Source organism: Salmo salar, unplaced genomic scaffold (genome assembly GCF_905237065.1).
Source record: "Salmo salar unplaced genomic scaffold, Ssal_v3.1, whole genome shotgun sequence".
NCBI classification, from domain to species: Eukaryota; Metazoa; Chordata; class Actinopteri; order Salmoniformes; family Salmonidae; genus Salmo; species Salmo salar.
In genome coordinates this window covers 155,619-178,439 of record NW_025547453.1, presented here as the reverse complement: position 1 = coordinate 178,439, position 22,821 = coordinate 155,619, and the positions used below count along the sequence as shown (strand labels likewise).

General features: G+C 39.2%; 1 protein-coding gene across 2 annotated transcripts; it reads right to left on the bottom strand.

The window, feature by feature from the left end:
• Positions 1-732: 732 nt before the first annotated feature.
• Positions 733-22,595, bottom strand: LOC106570622 (scavenger receptor cysteine-rich type 1 protein M130). Of its 2 annotated transcripts, XM_014143087.2 has the most exons (8): positions 22,155-22,595; positions 11,376-11,405; positions 10,836-11,144; positions 10,348-10,377; positions 9,814-10,116; positions 9,081-9,386; positions 8,677-8,955; positions 733-1,963 (listed from the first exon to the last, which is right to left on the bottom strand). In XM_014143087.2, the coding sequence occupies exons 1-8, from the start codon at positions 22,459-22,461 to the stop codon at positions 1,944-1,946; spliced, it is 1,584 nt and encodes a 527-aa protein (XP_013998562.2). In that variant the 5' UTR covers positions 22,462-22,595; the 3' UTR covers positions 733-1,943. The 2 variants fall into 2 exon arrangements, with proteins under 2 accessions (XP_013998562.2, XP_013998564.2); XM_014143089.2 differs by lacking the exons at positions 10,348-10,377; positions 10,836-11,144 and having other exon boundaries at positions 22,155-22,549.
• Between the last annotated feature and the right edge of the window lie 226 nt (positions 22,596-22,821).

The window sequence follows — 22,821 nt, the reverse complement described above, 5'->3', positions numbered from 1 at the left end:
GTGTTGTAACAATGGCAGTGTGTGTGTGTGTGTGTAGTGTTGTAACAATGGGAGTGTGTGTGTGTGTGTGTGTAGTGTTGTAACAATGGGAGTGTGTGTGTGTGTGTGTAGTGTTGTAACAATGGGAGTGTGTGTGTGTGTAGTGTTGTAACAATGGGAGTGTGTGTGTGTATGTGTGTGTGTGTGTGTAGTGTTGTAACAATGTCTGTGTGTGTGTGTGTGTGTGTGTAGTGTTGTATCAATGGGAGTGTGTGTGTGTAGTGTTGTAACAATGGGAGTGTGTGTGTGTGTAGTGTTGTATCAATGGGAGTGTGTGTGTGTGTGTGTGTGTGTAGTGTTGTAACAATGGGTGTGTTTGTGTGTGTAGTGTTGTAACAATGGGTGTGTGTGTGTGTAGTGTTGTAACAATGGCAGTGTGTGTGTGTGTGTGTGTAGTGTTGTAACAATGGCAGTGTGTGTGTGTGTAGTGTTGTAACAATGGCAGTGTGTGTGTGTGTGTAGTGTTGTAACAATGGCAGTGTGTGTGTGTGTAGTGTTGTAACAATGGTGCTGTCTGTCTGTCTGTCTGTCTGTCTGTCTGTCTGTCTGTCTGTCGAGAGGTCACTAAGGGTCAAGGTGCTGAGCTGGACCTCTGGGCTGAGCTGATGTCTGGTGTCACTGATGGAATCATTAATGATCAATAACTCCTTGACCACTGGGAAATAAAAAACTGGAGGGGAAATCACACAAGACTGACAGCCTGGGAGTTTATTAAAAGCATTCAGTTGATTACATGGCAGTTTAGAGAACAACAGGTCTTTATCTGGAACATATCCACACAATCTAATGTATATCAGACCTGCACTAAATACTATACTTTCTCTGTAACACACAGATCATAAGAGAATAGCATCATGTTCTATATACTACTAACATCATAACAATCTGCATCATAATCAATATTACAACATTTATAATCAATAACATCATTATCTATATACTACTAACAACATCATAACAATAATCTACATAATAATCAATATCATAACATTTATAATCAATAACATCATTATCTATATTCTACTAACAACATCATAACAATAATCTACATCATAATCAATATCATAACATTTATAATCAATAACATCATTATCTATATTCTACTAACAACATAACAATCTACATCATAATCAATAGCATAACATTTATAATCAATAACATCATTATCTATATTCTACTAACAACATCATAACAATAATCTACATCATAATCAATATCATAACATTTATAATCAATAACATCATTATCTATATTCTACTAACAACATAACAATCTACATCATAATCAATATCATAACATTTATAATCAATAACATCATTATCTATATACTACTAACAACATAACAATCTACATCATAATCAATAGCATAACATTTATAATCAATAACATCATTATCTATATTCTACTAACAACATAACAATCTACATCATAATCAATAGCATAACATTTATAATCAATAACATCATTATCTATATACTACTAACAACATAACAATCTACATCATAATCAATATCATAACATTTATAATCAATAACATCATTATCTATATACTACTAACAACATAACAATCTACATCATAATCAATAGCATAACATTTATAATCAATAACATCATTATCTATATATTACTGACAACATAACATGGCAGGAACTGCCTACATTATTACGCATATTATTTGTTAATTATGGAAATTAAGATAAGCAGGACATTTTATTTATATATATTTTTTATAGCTGTAGAATAATGCTAATCGATGTGAGGGTGATGGAAATGCTTTTGTCTGCTGATCTGCTTCTGTTCTGTGTGTTTCACAGTGGGGTCTTTTCAAAGGATGGGTCCCAGTCTCTCAGGGGCCCTGGGATCCGGGGGGACGGGGGGGTCTGCCGGTCACTGGGATGACAACCCTACTTGGGATGGGGAGGGGCTTTAGAGGATGGAATAGTGGAGAACAATTGGAGGGTTACTTAGTAGCAATGCAAATATCATGGTACAGCTATATGAACACTCAATCACTATGGTACTTTTTAACAGTGAGTTTACAAACATATTTTGATAAATATAATTGAAAGTTGTGTCTCATTATGGTAAATGGTGAAATAAGTATAGCCAGTTATAATTGTAATGGCTTAGCTGATAATAAGAAAAGACGATCTGTATTTACCTGGTTGAAAGAGAAGGAATATAACATCTATTATTTACAGGAAACTCATTCAACCGTTTAAGATGAAGTTGCGTGGGAAAAGGACTGGGGGGGGTGAAATATATTTCTCCCATAGGCAAAGAAATTCCAAAGAGGTGATATTAATTTACAGTCATTTTGGTAGATGGATGAAGGTAGATGGATCATTTTTTATATGTTATTGGGACATAAACAACAGGGCTTATTACAGTTTTCTCAGTCGCTTTGGTGCATTTCTTAGATCAAAAGTGCCATTCTTGATACTACTTGTACAAATTCCAAATCATCTAGTCACTTGTGCACATCATTAAAGCAATTTCTTATTCCTTTGAACAAATTGCAATTGCTTTTGTACATATTGCAATTGATAATGTACAAGTGTCAGCTTTTTTCCACATTTTCAATTACTCATGTCATGTTGATCAAAATATAGTAGATGGTTCTCTGTTGAATAGTCTTACCCCTCAAAACATCTAGGCATTAGTTCCTTGCATAAGCCATTACATGCACAATTGTTGAACTATTTGTCATAAACTGTCAAGCATAGTTTTACACATTTCTATTAGACCTTTTGTACAAAAACGTGAATTGATGAATGGTGCAGGTGAAATTGACCCTCACTCATGAAGGAATGTAAAGTGTTAGTTCAACCAACAATCAACCAGTTGTCTAAATTGCTCAAAGGTGCATCTCATGAAGAATCAATTGGCAAGCATATATAGACAGACCACAACACAGAGTTGCAATTTTCCAATAATGGATGGACCAGGAAACGAACAGGGTCAACAGCCAAGCAAACAATGCCATGAGACTCAGGGAAATACAAAGGACCATTATAGAAGACAACGATGTCTTTGAAAACATCCATACGGTTAGCATCTCAACCATCGACCGGGTGCTGCATAGAAACCAGACGAGTATGAAACAGCTGTACCGTGTACCATTCCAAAGGAATGAGGACAGAGTTAAGGAGCTACGGTACCAGTATGTACAGGTAAAACATATATCTATGTAACTACTTTACAGCAACATTTTATAGTGATACATAGTACAGTAAGCATAAACTGCACACATTTCCATTGCTGTGGAAGGAACATGCAATATATGTACATTTTATGTCACTCTTCCTTACCAAAACAAATTCAACTGTGTGTTCTGGGATATAGCGTATAATGGAGTTGGAATCAAGTGAACCCTCTCACAACTTTGTCTACGTGGATGAGGCTGGCTTCAACCTGACCAGATGCAGAAGGCGGGGTCGGAATATCATCGGTAACAGAGCTACTGTGGATTTGCCAGGCCAACGGAGAGGAAATATCACCATGTGTGCTGCTATTTCGGAGCATGGTGTCCTAACCCATATCCCCCTTATAGGGCCATACAACACCCAGCATCTACTCAACTTTTTAGAGACTCTCTACAGGGCTCTCATCCCTGATGATGAGAGGGGTCTGTTTAGACAGGATTTGCCAAAGTATGTGGTCATTTGTGATAATGTGAGTTTCCATCGATCAAACATCATAAGGCAATGGTTTGTGACCCACCCGAGGACGCTCATAGAATTCCTCCCACCTTATTCACCATTCCTTAACCCAATTGAGGAGTTCTTTTCAGCATAGAGGTGGAAGGTGTACGATCGTCAGCCACACACACAGATGACCCTGCTGGCTGCAATGGATGCAGCATGTGAGGACATCACAGTAGACGCCTGCAGAGGATGGATAAGGCATTCCAAAAGATTCTTTCCACGTTGCATTGGAAGGTAAAATATCCGGTGTGATGTGGATGAGAATATGTGGGCCGACAGACAGGAACGTCTGGATGTGTAGAGACAGCACTAGAACAGCGCTGCGGGCAAAGTGTTTCTTTCTAATTTCGTTTTTTTCCCTTTGTGCCCCTTGGGTTGTCCAGTCTCTTTCAATCAATAACCCACATACAGTAATATGTAAATAGTACGGTTGAAATTGATATATGCCATAGAAGTGCAGCCTTGTGCATTTTCAATACAGTAACTGTCATCCAAACTGTAGCCTAAGTTTACATCAGGTAATACTGTCAAAGTACACAGTTCCATTGACAACATGCCTAAACATTTTGACGACCTTGTTCGTGAACAATGACTCAATGACTTATCATTCTGATGACACTGACATGATCATTGGCATGAATATTTACTTTTGAGAGATGTACTAAGGATTTTTAGTGACTGACTAGCTTTAGAAACACATCTATTGTATATTGCAGTTTGTACAAATTGTTCTGAGAAATGCACTTATTATTTTGCACATGTTAGGGATGATGTGAAAAATGCACCAAAGCGACTGAGAAACTGTAACCTATATAGTCCAAATAATGATGATCCAGGCTTCTTTGAAAATATATAGAATCATTTATCAACCGTACAAGCAACACAAGACTCTATTATTATGGTGTCAGATTATAATCCGGTTTTAAATATCTCTATGGAACGTTAAGGAAATCACACTGCAAACTATCACACTCATTCACTAAAGGAAATCACACTGCAAACTATCACCCTCATTCACTAAAGGAAATCACACTGCAAACTATTACCCTCATTCACTAAAGGAAATCACACTACAAACTATCACCCTCATTCACTAAAGGAAATCACACTGCAAACTATCACACTCATTCACTAAAGGAAATCACACTGCAAACTATCACCCTCATTCACTAAAGGAAATCACACTGCAAACTATTACCCTCATTCACTAAAGGAAATCACACTACAAACTATCACCCTCATTCACTAAAGGAAATCACACTACAAACTATCACCCTCATTCACTAAAGGAAATCACACTACAAACTATCACCCTCATTCACTAAAGGAAATCACACTACAAACTATCACCCTCATTCACTAAAGGAAATCACACTACAAACTATCACCCTCATTCACTAAAGGAAATCACACTACAAACTATCACCCTCATTCACTAAAGGAAATCACACTACAAACTATATATTGGAACTAGAGGATATATGGAGGTTTAATATCCTGACCTAGTGAGATATACATGGAGGAGGTTTAATATCCTGACCTAGTGAGATATACATGGAGGAGGTTTAATATCCTGACCTAGTGAGATACACATGGAGGAGGTTTAATATCCTGACCTAGTGAGATATACATGGAGGAGGTTTAATATCCTGACCTAGTGAGATATACATGGAGGAGGTTTAATATCCTGACCTAGTGAGATATACATGGAGGAGGTTTAATATCCTGACCTAGTGAGATATACATGGAGGAGGTTTAATATCCTGACCTAGTGAGATATACATGGAGGTTTATTATCCTGACCTAGTGAGATATACATGGAGGAGGTTTAATATCCTGACCTAGTGAGATATACATGGAGGAGGTTTAATATCCTGACCTAGTGAGATATACATGGAGGAGGTTTAATATCCTGACCTAGTGAGATATACATGGAGGTTTATTATCCTGACCTAGTGAGATATACATGGAGGAGGTTTAATATCCTGACCTAGTGAGATATACATGGAGGAGGTTTAATATCCTGACCTAGTGAGATATACACGGAGGAGGTTTAATATCCTGACCTAGTAAGATATACATGGAGGAAGTTTAATACCCTGACCTAGTGAGATATACATGGAGGAGGTTTAATATCCTGACCTAGTGAGATATACATGGAGGAGGTTTAATATCCTGCCCTAGTGAGATACACATGGAGGAGGTTTAATATCCTGACCTAGTGAGATATACATGGAGGAGACTTAATCAAGCTAGTCGTCTTTACTACTTTCTTATGTCGTTCTCTCTGGCACCAAAAGATAAAATAGTGTTGATAGGGGACATATATTGGCATATATATTACTCTTACAGAATTTCCACGTGGGTGAGGATATTGGAAATTTTATCAAAGCCTATTGGATGATAACTTGTTTTTAACTAGAACAGAATCATTTATAACCTACTTTTTCAGACATAACATAGGTACAGCAGATCCCCTTATTGTATGGGACACTTTTAAATGTGCCTTCAGAGGCAATGCAATTCAGTAATCTCTAAAACAAAAGCAATTTAGGTCAAAATAGTCCATATTAACAAAGAAAATGGCAGGACTAACAGTACAGTTAGGTAGCAATAAGAACTGTCCCGTAGAGGCTCAGAGTAAGTTAAGAGGAAAAACAAAAAGAAATGGAGGAACTTATTCAAGAAAGATCCAGTGTAACATATTATAAAAAGCTTCACCATAGAATCCTACCAAAAATAATTTAATGAAGGCCAAAGTACAGAGGAGGAACTTCTTGATACATATAAAGCCTTTAAGTCCAGGAAAACTCCAGGGCTGGAGGCCATACCAGTGGAGGTTATAACAAACCTTTTTAGATCTACTCAGAGGACCGTTATTAGCATGTTTTAACCACTCCTATATAAATGGTAGATTATCAGACACGCAACAAGAAGGTCTGATTTCATTATTACTGAAACAGGATCCAAGTGGTAAATATAAAGATCCAGTCCATTTAAAAAATTGGAGGCCTCTTACACTTCAGTGCTGTGATGGAAAAAGATTCTAGCAAAATGTGTAGCGCAGAGAATTAAAAAGGTTTTGTCGGATATTATTCATCCTAATCAGACAGGTTTTTTTCATGGACGATACATTGGAGATAATATAAGACAAGTACTGGAAACAATAGAAAGCTATGAAGAATCTGGGAAACCAGGCCTGGGATTCATAGCTGACTTTGAAAAGGCTTTTGATAAAGTACGACTGGAATTTATATATAAATGCCTGGAATATTTACATTTTGGAGAATACTTATACAACAGGTTAAAGTTATGTATGGTAACCCTAGGTGTAAAATAGTAAATAATGGCTACTTCTCAGAAAGTATTATTAAACTGTCAGGAGGAGTAAAACAAGGTTGTCCAATATCGGCAAATCTATTTATTGTGGCCATCAAAATGTTAGCTATTAAAACCAGATCCAATAAAAATATCAAGGGGTTAGAAATCCAGGGCTTAAAAACAAAGGTGTCATTGTACACAGATGATTCATGTTCCTTTAAATCCACATTTTGGATCCCTCCACATCATCATAGAGGATCTAGATACTTTTTATAACCTCTCTGGATTACAACCAAATGATGATAAGAATACAACTTTTACATTACCGTGTAGTTTACCAATAAAATGGTCTGAGGGTGATGTTGACATACTCGGTATACATATCCAGAAAGAAACAAATGAACTCACTCTAATACATTTTAATAGATATTTAGCAAAAATAGATAAGATCTTGCTACCATGGAAAGGAAACGACCTGTATATTTGTGGAAAAATCACCCTGATTAACTCTTTAGTCATATCCCAGTTTACCCTGATGAACTCTTCAGTCATATCCCAGTTTACCCTGATTAACTCTTTAGTCATATCCCAGTTTACCCTGATTAACTCTTTAGTCATATCCCAGTTTACCCTGATTAACTCTTTAGTCATATCCCAGTTTACCTATTTGCTTATGGTCTTGCCTACACGTGGCGACCTGTTTTTTAAATTAAATGAGAAAATAATATTCCATTTGATTTGTAATGGCAAGCCAGACAAAATTTAACAAGCCTATTTATATAATGAATATGAATTCAGAGGGCAGAAATGATTAACTATTAAAGCGTTAGACCTCTCACTAAAGGCTTCAGTCATACAAAAGTTATATTCAAATCCGTACTGGTTCTCTAGCAGATTAGTGAGAATGTCTCACCCCAGGTTCAGTTACCTGTGACGGTGAGAGGAACTCACTCTCAGAGGAGAAGTTATGAGGGAACATAAAACGTAGCTACTTATCTACTTGCCTCATTTACTGTAGATATGACAATAACATGACATGTAACAGTGGTATTGAGTAGAGACGTTCACTGAGATAACACTCAAATACAAAAGCATTCTGGGATATTTAAGTTGTATTTGATTCCTATTTGACTGAGTGATCTATTTTGCAAAGCAGACTGAAAAGCTAAACAGTCATTATGAGAGGTGCAGAGGAAGTTGTATGAATGAAGGAAATCAGTTCAATATAATTATAATATCTTGATATTTCCTGAGCAGATCCCTGTGAGTCCAGGAAGGAGATATAATACAAGGCCAAAAGAATGTGGGTATCTGTAGTGAGTTTTTCAAAAGAGGACACATGATTCTTACGCTCTACGCGCTTCAGCACTTGCTGGTTCTGTTCCATGTGCTTGTGTGGCCTTCCATTTTGCGGCTGAATCGCTGTTCCTCCTCGATGCGCCACGTTGAAAGTCACTGAGCTCTTCAGTAAGGCCATTCTACTGCCAATCTATGGAGATTGTACCGCTGTGTGCTTGATTTAATATACCTGTCAGCAACAGCTGTGCTGAAATAGCCAAATCCACCACTGCCCACATACTTTTGGCCATGTAGTGTACCTTGTAATTACCTGAGCAGATCACTGTGAATCCAGAAAGGCGACCAGACGTTCTGGAACACTCCCTCAGCGCAGACTCTGACCCATAACAGGAAACTCCATACACTCCAGTGGTGTTTCCAGGTAGAACTGAAACAGTGGAGCCACAACCCAGCTGTCTACACACTACTGCAGCTGTAGCCTCCTGGTTCCAGTCTTCAGCTCCCACAATCTTCCACTCTCCCTGGTCGTACCGCTCCACTCCACCAGCATAGCGACTGCCTCCTCCCACCAGCCTCACATCATCAGGCTCTGAGAAAAGAAAAGAGAGAGACAGTAATCTTACTATTTTCTCACTAAAACACACCTATATTGTCTCTCATATTCTTCACTCCAGGTGAGAAACAAAGTTGATTGAGAGAAAAACTGTTTCTTACCTGAGCAGGTGAGTCCAACAGCATTACCAGGTAGACAGGTGTTGTTTTCTCTGTCTGAGGTGTCACAGTCCAGGAGAAGGGACTCTTTGCCTTTACACTGGAACTCTTTATCCCAGGTCTGACCCTTACCTTCTCCATAGAGCCCCCCCTGTAGAGCTGCAGGAGCCCCACAGCCAAGCTCCCCACAGACTACCTCTGCATCTCGCCAGTCAAAGTCAGCTTCACACACTGAGGCCCAGGACTGATTGGACTTCACCTCCACTCTCCCAGAGCAGAGACCAGCTCCACCCACAAGCCGCACAGACTCTGGAGAAAAAGAGTTGGTTGAACATTCAATCAGTTTTGTTGATGACACTGTCAAGGACAAACACAAATATGTTGGATAAAATATTGTAGTTTGCTATGTTTGATACTGTAAGAGGTAGAAATGGGTTCTTAGTCACTCAGGATAGGGTTGGGAATAATGCAGGCAGGAGACAGGAATAAGTTCACTTCACTTTATAGAAAATAAACAGCTGGACATCCATCAGGCAGCTTCACTTCAGTACCATCTGAACTACAATGATCTGCCCATGAACATCTCCCATAAACCAATATGACAAACACAAATATAATGTTTAAATACATCTGACATCTCTCCCTCTATTTAAATGAAATAAAAACACATAAAACATGATACATGGTAATATTGTATAATGTATAAATAAATCTCTCAATATGACCAGTCTCTTACCTGAACAGGTCACATGATGATAATATCCACCATTACAGTTTTTACTTCCTTCATTTTTGTAACATTGTCCAATAGACTCATCTCCATATAAACTGCAGCTGACATATATTGTTCTTCCATCTTCGACCAGAGGTCCTCTAGATACATCTACAAAATTCCCACAGTCCAGCTCTCTACACACAACCTTAGCCTCTTTCATGCCCCACCACCCAGGACATAGACCGAACCACTCTCCTCTGGAGAAGACTTCCACTGTCCCAGAACAGGAAGTGGTCCCATTCACCAGTCTGACTGAGTCTTCAGCTGTAAACAGCAGAGAGGAAAACACAGTGGTGAGGACAGATGATGACAGTGATTCTGTTATTCTAACAGCAGTAGTGCTTTGTGGTTGACAAGTATTAGTAGTTCCATAAAACACTACTTGTTATTGGGGTTTACAATGGTTTGTATGGAAACATGAATCTCTCCATGTGGGATAATAAAGTTGACTAATATTGAACTGCTATAACCACTGTAGATTTATACTCTACCTACCTGGTGGACTGACGCTTTGAGCCTGGAGATCTGAGGAGAAAGAGAGAGAAAGAGACAGAGAGATAGAGAGAAACAAAGGAGAAAGGGATGAGTCAGAGGAAGAGAGAGACAGAGGTTAAATGAACATCAACATGACCTTTCATGATGTGATGGAGAAGACAGGCTTATCGTTGGTATGGTGCAACAACACCCATGTGTACACACATTCCCCTTCCAACTCTTTGCAGATTAGTTTATTTTTAATTAATACATTTGGTTTTGTCTGTTTTTTTTTTTCTTAATTTCAGAGGTCAGGGTCAAGCTGAGCTGAGCTGAACCAAAAGTGGAAGAGTGGAAAAGGTTACTGGTTATGATGACATCCCTGATGAGAAGTCAGATATTCAGTTAACTGCATGTTAGTCTGTCAGCCCACTCTCTTTTGAAAAGGATAAAACATTCTACATGCAAAATAATGTACAAATGTTTCTTGAATAATACATGTCTCTTACCTGAACAGATCACATAATGATAATTTCTACCATCACAGTAACCAGGTCCTCCTTCTCTGAAGCCACACTCTGTAATAGTAGACTCATGTCCCCTGCAACTCTTTATGGAGACTCCTCGTCTTCCGTCTTCAACCAGACCTCCTGTAGATACAGCTACAGCATCCCCACAGTGCAGCTCTCTACACACAACCATAACATCTCTCATGCTCCACCACCCAGTACATACACCTGACCACTCTCCTCTGTAGAAGACTTCCACTGTCCCAGAACAGGAAGTGGTCCCATTCACCAGTCTGACTGAGAGTTCAGCTGTAAACAGCAGAGAGGAAAACACAGTGGTGAGGACAGATGATGACAGTGATTCTGTTATTCTAACAGCAGTAGTGCTTTGTGGTTGACAAGTATTAGTAGTTCCATAAAACAGTACTTGTTATTGGGGTTTAGAATGGTTTGTATGGAAACATGAATTTTTCCATGTGGGATAATAAAGTTGACTAATATTGAACTGCTATAATCCCGGTAAATTTATACTCTACCTACCTGGTGGACTGACGCTTTGAGCCTGGAGATCTGAGGAGAAAGAGAGAGAAAGAGGAGAAAGAGAGAGAAAGAGACAGAGAGATAGAGAGAAACAAAGGAGAAAGGGATGAGTCAGAGGAAGAGAGAGACAGAGGTTAAATGAACATCAACATGACCTTTCATGATGTGATGGGGAAGACAGGCTTATCGTTGGTATGGTGCAACAACACCCATGTGTACACACATTCCCGTTCCATGGAAAGGTGAACCTCTCTTTGCAGATTGGTTTATATATCATTTAATACATTTGATTTCGTCTGTTTTTCAATCATTAGTTTCAGAGGTCAGTGTCAAGCTGAGCCGAACCAAGAGTGGAAAAGGTTACAGGTTATGATGACATCACTGGTGAGAAGTCAGTTCTGAAAAGATATTCAGATCACAGCATGTTAGTCTGTCAGCACTCTCTCTGTTAACATCTCCCTCTCTCTCCTCCCCTTCTCTCTCACTCTTCTTCCCTCTTCTTCTGTGTCCCATAGCCACTTGAAGTTGTTTGGGTGTGTAGAAATACAGCTAAACCTAGGGTATGGCTAAATGGGGTGTGTATAAATACAGCTAAACCTAGGGTATGGCTAAATGGGGTGTGTAGAAATACAGCTAAACCTAGGGTATGGCTAAATGGGGTGTGTAGAAATACAGCTAAACCTAGGGTATGGCTAAATGGGGTGTGTAGATATACAGCTAAACCTAGGGTATGGCTAAATGGGGTGTGTATAAATACAGCTAAACCTAGGGTATGGCTAAATGGGGTGTGTAGAAATACAGCTAAACCTAGGGTATGGCTAAATGGGGTGTGTAGAAATACAGCTAAACCTAGGGTATGGCTAAATGGGGTGTGTATAAATACAGCTAAACCTAGGGTATGGCTAAATGGGGTGTGTAGAAATACAGATAAACCTAGGGTATGGCTAAATGGGGTGTGTAGAAATACTGCTCAACCTAGGGTATTGCTAAATGGGGTGTGTAGAAATTCCCACACCAGATAATTTACTGTACTTAAAAACTCTACAATACTATTTGGAGAAATGCAAAATTAACAAAAATGCCCCCAGACATTATCACTGCAATATTAGGTTTATATTAGGTTTAAAGGTCTGTGGAATGGAGTGTAGAATGTACTACTCAACCTCATCATATATAGGCTACATTGACACATTTAGTCTACTGTTGGAACAGTACAATGAAATAGATGTATAATACACACTTCAAAGGCCGACTTCAAATACCCACATCAATGTGAAAGACACCGGAGCATAAAACAGCTGAATGTGAATGTAAACTATGCCAGATAAATCCTGTATATGTATTGAAATAAAAGGCATCAAAATAATTAATTAGGCCATCAATCGACAAGGACGCATAACGACAAACTGACTCAACCTAAGAATAAAGATAGTCATGAAATACAAGATGAAAATCTACACCAATCATTCCTTTACTTGATATTGTTAAATAATGCTAGTATGTGAGAACAATACTTTTTGTAAACAAATTTTTCATTTTGGCGTTATAAGGTTGGTAGCAAGATGGAAAATCGTTGAGGAAATCTGTTGCAGCTCAAGTCGACTACAAAATCCACAATGCAATGCTCTCTGTATGGGCTGGCTGGCTGGTAGCTAAACGTATCTACACACAATAATACCAAAGACAATATCAGCATGTGAAGTAGCTAACTAGCTGTTAAATCACCTAAACGAACTGCACTATCAATTTAGGAGTCCACAATCTCACCATATTCAACCTACAGATTGATGTGCCTCACAGAGTGGATTCTAACATTCGCAACTGCAGATATAGTTTTGAGGAGATGGGAAACGGTGCCTGTAAAACATCCATGGGCCGCATTGTGCATTCTGGGTGATTCTGGGACAAGGAGAGCACTCTTTCAAGGATTGAATGGGAGTCTATTGGGCACTAGCTCAAACACCCAACATTAGCATGAATGGTCAACAAGAACAGACGCCTCACAAGTCATCAACTGGCAGCTTCATGAAATAGTACCCACAAAACACCAGTCTCAACGTCAACAGTGAAAAGGCGACTCAAGGATGATGGCCTTCTGGGCAGAGTTTCTCTGTCCAGTGTCTGTGTTCTTTTGCCCATCTTAATCTTTTCTTTTAATTGGCCAGTCTGAGGTATGTATTTTTCTTTGCAACTCTGCCTAGATGGCCAGCATCCCGGAGTCGCCTCTTCACTGTTGACGTTGAGACTGGTGTTTTGGGGGTACTATTTAATGAAGCTGTCAGTTGAGGACTTGTGAGGTGTCTGTTTCTCAAACTAGACACTCTAATGTACTTGTCCTCTTGCTCGGTTGTGCACCGGGGCCTCCCACTCCTCTATCGGTTCTGGATAGAGACAGTTTGCGCTGTTCTGTGAAGGGAGTAGTACACAGCGTTGTACGAGATCTTCAGTTTCTTGGCAATTTCTCGCATGGAATAGCCTTCATTTCTCAGAACAAGAATAGACTGATGAGTTTCAGAAGAAAGTTCTTTGTTTTTTGCCATTTTGAGCCTGTAATCGAACCCACAAATGCTGACGCTCCAGATACTCAACAAGTCTAAAGATGGCCAGTTTTATTGCTTCTTTAATCAGAACAACAGTTTTCAACTGTGCTAACTTAACTTGTTATGGATAGGAGGCCGTATTTTCACGGCCGGATAAAAAACGTACCCGATTTAACCTGTTGGGGCTAGGGGGCAGTATTTGCACGGCCGGATAAAAAACGTACCCGATTTAATCTGGTTACTACTCCTGCCCAGTAACTAGAATATGCATATAATTATTGGCTTTGGATAGAAAGCACCCTAAAGTTTCTAAAACTGTTTGAATGGTGTCTGTGAGTATAACAGAACTCATTTGGCAGGCCAAAACCTGAGAAGATTCCTTACAGGAAGTGGCCTGTCTGACAATTTCTTTCCCTCCTTGATCATCTCTAACAAATACAGGGGATCTCTGGCATGACGTGACACTTCCTACGGCTCCCATGGGCTCCCAGAAGGCGTGAAAAAGCTGAACGATGTAATTCCATCCCCAGGCTGAAACACATTAGCGCGTTTGGCAAGTGCTCTATCAGAGGGCCATTAGACTGAGGCTCGTGCATGAGGGGATAGCATGCTTTTACTTTCACTCTCTTTGTACTAAAAAACGATTTCCCGGTCAGAATATTATCGCTTTTTTACGAGAAAAATGGCATAAAAATTGATTTTAAACAGCGGTTGACATGCTTCGAAGTACGGTAATGGAATATTTAGAATTTTTTTGTCGCGAAATGCGCCATGCTCGTCACCCTTATTTACCCTTTCGGATAGTGTCTTGAACGCACGAACAAAACGCCGCTATTTGGATATAACAATGGATTATTTGGGACCAAACCAACATTTGTTATTGAAGTAGAAGTCCTGGGAGTGCATTCTGACGAAGAACAGCAAAGGTAATAACATTTTTCTTATAGTAAATCTGACTTTGGTGAGTGCTAAACTTGCTGGGTGTCTAAATAGCTAGCCCTGTGATGCTGGGCTATCTACTGAGAATATTGCAAAATGTGCTTTCACCGAAAAGCTATTTTAAAATCGGACATATCGAGTGCATAGAGGAGTTCTGTATCTATAATTCTTAAAATAATTGTTATGTTTTTTGTGAACGTTTATCATGAGTAATTTAGTAAATTCACCGGCAGTGTTCGGTGGGAATGCTAGTCACATGCTAGTCACATGCTAATGTAAAAAGCTGGTTTTTGATATAAATATGAACTTGATTGAACAAAACATGCATTTATTGTATAACATAATGTCCTAGGGTTGTCATCTGATGAAGATCATCAAAGGTTAGTGCTGCATTTAGCTGTGGTTTGGGTTTATGTGACATTATATGCTAGCTTGAAAAATGGGTGTCTGATTATTATTATTATTATTATTATTATTTGAAGTTTTGCATTTTTGAGGTATTTGAATATCGCGCCACGGGATTACACTGGCTGTTGAGCCCATAGAGGGTAATATCCGAAAACTCCCATAGAGGTTAAAATCCGAAAACTTCAATTTTTCAAACATATGACTATTTTACACCATTTTAAAGACAAGACTCTCGTTAATCTAACCACACTGTCCGATTTCAAAAAGGCTTTACAACAAAAGCAAAACATTAGATTATGTCAGCAGAGTACCCAGCCAGAAATAATCAGACACCCATTTTTCAAGCTAGCATATAATGTCACATCAACCCAAACCACAGCTAAATGCAGCACTAACCTTTGATGATCTTCATTAGATGACAATCCTAGGACATTATGTTATACAATACATGCATGTTTTGTTCAATCAAGTTCATATTTATATCAAAAACCATCTTTTTACATTAGCATGTGACGTTCAGAACTAGCATACCCACCGCAAACTTCCGGTGAATTTACTAAATTACTCACGATAAACGTTCACAAAAAACATAATTATTTTAAGAATTATAGATACAGAACTCCTTTATGCAATCGCTTATGTCCGATTTTAAAATAGCTTTTCGGTGAAAGCACATTTTGCAATATTCTGAGTAGATAGCCCAGCCATCACGGGCTAGCTATTTAGACACCCACCAAGTTTAGCCCTCACCAAAGTCAGATTTACTATAAGAAAAATTGGATTACCTTTGTTGTTCTTCGTCAGAATGCATTCCCAGGACTTCTACTTCAATAACAAATGTTGGTTTGGTTCAAAATAATCCATAGTTATGTTCAAATATCCTCTGTTTTGTTCGTGCGTTCAAGACACTATCCGAAGGGTAAAGAAGGGTGACGCGCCCGACGCGTTTCGTGACAAAAAAATTCTAAATATTCCATTACCGTACTTCGAAGCATGTCAACCGCTGTTTAAAACCTCTATGGGCTAGGCGGGACGTAATCGTCCCACCTACGTAACAGCCAGTGTAATCCAGTGGCGCGATTTTCAAATACCTTAAAAATCCTATTACTTCAATTTCTCAAACATATGACTATTTTACAGCTATTTAAAGACAAGACTCTCGTTAATCTAACCACACTGTCCGATTTCAAAAAGGCTTTACAACGAAAGCAAAACATTAGATTATGTCAGCAGAGTACCCAGCCAGAAATAATCAGACACCCATTTTTCAAGCTAGCATATAATGTCACAAAAACCCAGAAGACAGCTAAATGCAGCACTAACCTTTGATGATCTTCATCAGATGACAACCCTAGGACATTATGTTATACAATACATGCATGTTTTGTTCAATCAAGTTCATATTTATATCAAAAAACAGCTTTTTACATTAGCATGTGACGTTCAGAACTAGCATACCCCCCGCAAACTTCCGGCGAATTCACTAACAATTTACTAAATTACTCACGATAAACGTTCACAAAAAGCATAACAATTATTTTAAGAATTATAGATACAGAACTCCTCTATGCACTCGATATGTCCGATTTTAAAATACCTTTTTGGTGAAAGCACATTTTGCAATATTCTAAGTACATAGCCCAGCCATCACGGGCTAGCTATTTAGACACCCGGCAAGTTTAGCCTTCACCAAAATCAGATTTTATCCAGCCGTGTCATTATGATATTCTGACCTGTTTCAAGCCTTTTTATGTTAAAGTCAGCAACATGATCTGCCATTATTTGCCAGTGCACTAGACAATTTGTCTTGGTTAGACATCTTATTAATTTATCTTACCCCAATTGTATCGAGTCTTTAGGCTAAAATAAGCAAAATTATCTGCAAAATGATCACACATTAATCATATCATGTATGCAGGTCACGTGTTGTTTTGAGCCAGCAGTAAAAACACACTGACAGGACTGTTCCTCGTATGGCCACTAGGTGGTAAACTTGTGTCACAGACGCATGACTAGAACAAGGATTCCCAAACTTGGTCCTCGGGACCCCAAGGGGTGCACTAGTGTATGCCTCCATCCAGGGGAGCAACTTTGGTTTTACATAACCTTAGAATGTTTTGGGGAATTGAAAGCTCATTTCCTACATTTCCAAACAATCTAATATGACCTATGACCCTTCTAGCAGTCTCTATTTACAACAACAATCTAATATGACCCATGACCCTTCTAGCCGTCTCTATACAGAACAACAATCTAATATGACCTATGACCCTTCTGGCCATCTCGATATAGAACAACAATCTAATATGACCCTTCTAGCCGTCTCTATATATAACAACAATCTAATATGACCTATGACCCTTCTAGCCATCTCTATATATAACAACAATCTAATATGACCCATGATCCTTCTAGCCATCTCTACATATAACAACAATCTAATATGACCCATGACCCTTCTAGCCATCTCTATATATAACAACAATCTAATATGACCCATGATCCTTCTAGGCGTCTCTACATAGAACAACAATCTAATGACCCATGACCCTTCTAGCACATAGAACAACAAAAAATAAGCTAAAATGCCCACAGTCATCAAGCTATGTAAGAGATCATTATTACATACTTTATGTTTAAGTGATTGATAAGACTGAACTAGATCAAAGGGTAATTCAATAATCAATATTGCGTTGCATCTTTAACCAGTAGTCTAACAAATGAACAACTCTTACAAATATAGGACAAAGACTTAAAGGAATACTTCAGGATGTTGGCAATGAGGCCCTTTATCTAAACTACCTTGATACTGGACACAGGGACATAGAAATGATATCCACAAGTTCATCTGACTCTGGGAAGTAGCAAAAGGGCCTTATCACCAAAATCCAGAAGTATCCCTTGAACTTTTGATTGTCTTTATTAAGACATCCTCTGTGTCAAATTAAATCCAGAACAGGATGCAGAGGAAAGATTTTTTATTTATTTTATATTTTGTTACTCTGTGTTTCAAAAATGTCCTTCAATTCTAAAGATGCTGGATGTATCTCACCGGAAAAAGCATCTGAGCGAACAAAACAGCGCCACTCTCAGTTTGTGTAGCGTATCGATCTGATGCTGTCTGGTCAGAAAGAGTATGACATTGTTGTCGACCATAGCATTGAATGCAAGAGAAGCCAACGAGCATTTGGCCTCCCTTTATAAAAAATTAATAAATTAATAGCCAATCAGCGTTGAGCTAAACTGAGTGAGCTCAGCTGTGAATGGTCCTGGCTCAACAACAAAAAAAGTGTCAAGGGAAGCAAGTTTGGATTTGGCTTCAGACCAATCACATCACAAGCCAAAACATCATTAATGAATGCATCTTGTTGTGTTGTTGTCTAGCGAGCTAATATCGTCCCTTTACTAAATTAGCCATAGATGGAGATAGGGATTTGGACTTGAGTTTTACTTAATTCTCCATACAGGCCAATGATTATAACAGCGATTCTGATCCAACCATAAATTCATCAATTGGCTGAGAGGATGGAAGTTCAACATGTAGATAGATGTAGTATGCTAATGTTAACTAGCCCATGAAAGGAAGTTGGGCTAGCGAGAAAGCATTTTAGATAGCCTAGGACAACAACAACTAAAATCGTGTACTGTATGATAGAGTCATAGACCGTGTATGACACATGAAAGAGGATGGCATTGGATGGCATTGGACTAAATCATTTTCGGAACTGTTTAGTTGTCACTGTATTAGACTAAGCAGAGGTGATTTGATGATGTTGAAATGTTAAAGTGTAAATGGTGCTGGAATAGTGGAGGCAGATCCTGTTTTCTTTGTGACTTGCGGTATCTCTGTGGTTCTAAATCAATAGTTGTTTAGTAGTCAGAAAATGTCAGAAACATTACCTTGCATTACCCCATGCTGTAGGTCATGTAACTGTTTGTTACATGTAATATGTTGTGTGGACTTCACAGGACAGATGTTGCTCTCTGGTTTTGTGATGAAACAATGGTGACAAATTTCTTCTGCCGCAGTGTCTTCTTACTGTCTCGGCCTTTAGGCTTATATATCACCTTCGCAAGGCATATAAACTAACAGGTTATAGAGCAAACAACGCAATTATCACAATACATTTTTTTCTGGATTGGCTTCCCCAGAGATTTTACCCAGAACCCACTACTGCTAACAGGGCCGCCTGGACGACAGACCCCCACCAGTCTAGTACATAACTCAACTCACTCCCTGACCCCTACCAGTCTAGTATATAACTCAACTCTCTCCCCGACCCCTACCAGTCTAGTACATAACTCAACTCACTCCCCGACCCCTACCAGTCTAGTATATAACTCAACTCACTCCCCGACCCCTACCAGTCTAGTACATAACTCAACTCACTCCCCGACCCCATGTCTTACATACTCAACTCACTCCCGACCCCTACCAGTCTAGTACATAACTCAACTCACTCCCCGACCCCTACCAGTCTAGTACATAACTCAACTCACTGTCCAACCCGTAGCAGTCTAGTACATAACTCATCTCACTCCCTGACCCCCACCAGTCTAGTACATAACTCAACTCACTCCCCGACCCCCACCAGTCTAGTACATAACTCAACTCTCTCCCTGACCCCCCACCAGTCTAGTACATAACTCAACTCTCTCCTGACCCCCACCAGTCTAGTACATAACTCAACTCTCTCCTGACCCCCACCAGTCCAGTACATAACTCAACTCTCTCCCGACCTCCACCAGTCTAGTACATAACTCAACTCTCTCCCTGACCCCCACCAGTCTAGTACATAACTCAACTCACTCCCCGACCCCTACCAGTCTAGTACATAACTCAACTCTCTCCCTGACCCCCACCAGTCTAGTACATAACTCAACTCACTCCCCGACCCCTACCAGTCTAGTACATAACTCAACTCACTCCCCAACCTCCACCAGTCCAGTGGTGTAAAGTACTTAAGTAAAATTAATTTAAAGTACTTCTTAAGTCGTTTTTTGGGGTATCTGTACTTTACTATGCATATTTTTGCCAACTTTTACTTTTACTTCACTACCTTCCTGAAGTACTTTTTACTCCATACATTTTTCTTGACTGCCAAAAGTATTCGTTACATTTTTAAAGGAAAATGGTCTAATTCACACACTTATCAAGATAACATCTCTGGTCATCCCTTATGCCTCTGATCTGGCAGAACACAAACACTCACTAAACACAAATGCTTAATTTGTAAATTATGTCTGAGTGTTGGAGCTTGCACCGGGCTGTCAAATTTCTTTTTAACTAGAAAATTGTGACGTCTGCTTTGCTTAAAATTAAGATTTTGAAATGGTTTATACTTTTACATTTGATACTTAAGTTCATTTTAACAATTCCATTTACTTTTGATACTTAATAAGTATATTTAAATCCAAATACTTTTAGACTTTAAATCAAGTAATATTTTACTGTGTCATTTTCTATTAAGGTATCTTTACTTTTACTGAAGTATGACAATTGAGTACTTTCTCCACTGCTGCACGAGTCTTAACTCAACTCTCTCCCTGACCCCCACCAGTCTAGAACATAACTCAATTCTCTCTCCAACACAATTTCCTTCCCACCTTTTATTGATGTTTTTATCCCAAGAGAAAGGTTTGGAAACACCTACACATACATTAACACAAACAACACAATTAATCTCATATGACCTAGTAGTACTGTAGAGCTCTTAACTTCCACACAATATAGCTGGGTCTCCCTGTCCTGTCCCTATGTGTCCACTGCCCTGCCGTACCCCAACCCAACACATCCCACTCAGCTTTAGGGTTTTAGTGAAGCATTCATTATTGGTTTCAGGTGTGTTAGGTCAAGGCCAGAGGGACAATCCACAGGACAGCAGACCACCAGGGCAGGACTGAACAACCCAACAGCTATTGAAAACATGAAGTGGGCATGTTTTAAATAGAGACTCCTTTTGTTGCACAGTATTCCATATAAGGCATCCAGACATTATTAAAGTTGTCTAATATACCCTTTTATTATAGGACACATTATGTGAAGCGTTGCTGCCCTTTGAGCAGTTTCCTGAGTTTTTCAAAACAGATCAGTCTGCTGTGTAGCATGGTGCGTACTGGCGGCAGAGAAGTCTGGCGCAGGAGAGCGAAAACTGATTTACAACGGTGTTTGTTTAAAACAAATCAACTTGATTTTCTGGGTAAGAAAAATGAACTAAAAACAAGTAAATACGTTTTCTGGGTAAGAAAAATTAACTAATGTCACGTCCTGACCAGTGTAAGAGGTCATTTTCTATAGTAGAGGGGTCAGGGCGTGCCAGGGGGTGTTTGGTTGACAGTCTGGGTTGTTATTTCTATGTTTTGGGTTCTAGGTTTTCTGTTTCTATGTCGGGTTTTGTTTGGGTTGATCTCCAATTGGAGGCAGCTGCTTCTTATTGCTTCTGATTGGAGACCATATTTATGTAGGGGGTTTTCCAATTGTATGCCGTGGGTTGTTAATTTTGTGAGTAGTGAATGCCTGCTCTGCGTCACGGCTTTATTGTTTTCGTATTTTCAAGTTTATTGTATATGGCATTTATTTTCACGATGAAATAAAAGATGTGGAACTACGATCATGCTGCGTATTGGTCCGATCCTTCTGAAAGCCCAGACAACTAAAAACAAGTAAATACGTTTTCTGGGTAAGTGAGAGTGACTCAAAACAAGTAAATATGTTTTCTGGGTAAGTGAGAATGACTCAAAACAAGTAAATATGTTTTCTGGGTAAGTGAAAGTGACTCAATACAAGTAAATATGTTTTCTGGGTAAGTGAGAGTGACTCAAAACAAGTCATTTTAACTTTGTAACTCTAGGAAATATGTAATTTTTTTTGCATTGTGGCAACTCTTATTACCTGAATTCTGTGTCTTCACCTCCTCCAGTTGACTTTGCGTGACAGCCTCACTCTTTTCCACTCTTTTTTCCACTCTCTGTTCCACCACCATGTCTCTCAGCGCTCTCAGCTCAGCCCAGAGGTCCGGCTCAGAGTCTCTCTGTCCATCTGTCTTTCCGTCTGCTGGTGTTTTGACCTCGAATTCTGTCTTGAAATCTACAGCTTTAGCTTTAGTGACCTCTACACCTTGACCTTTGGTGACCCCTACCCCAGACAGACAGAGGAGCAACAGCAGAGGAACGACAGAGACAGACTTCTGCATCTTCATATCACAATCACAGCTTGCTAATGGAACTGGAGGTTTGAATATTGCTTACTCTTATATACACACTGATTCAGAAATCACCCATCCCCCTAGTCATGTTGCAACAGTAACCTAGTCAAGCCTCACTCCTCCTCCTCACCCCTCACCACTTGGTTGCTTCCCACTTAATGAATCATCCCACATTTCATCAGGATCTTTGGGTAAATAAAACTCCTGTTCACTTCTCAATCACTGGGACGACACACATGATCATAACCAGTTCAGACCAAGGAGTGGTCCAGAATAAGGGGAGGGGTCTGAGGAGGAGGAATAACAAAGTTCTGAATATGTATTTCTGGACACGTAGCTGAGGACACTCATGGT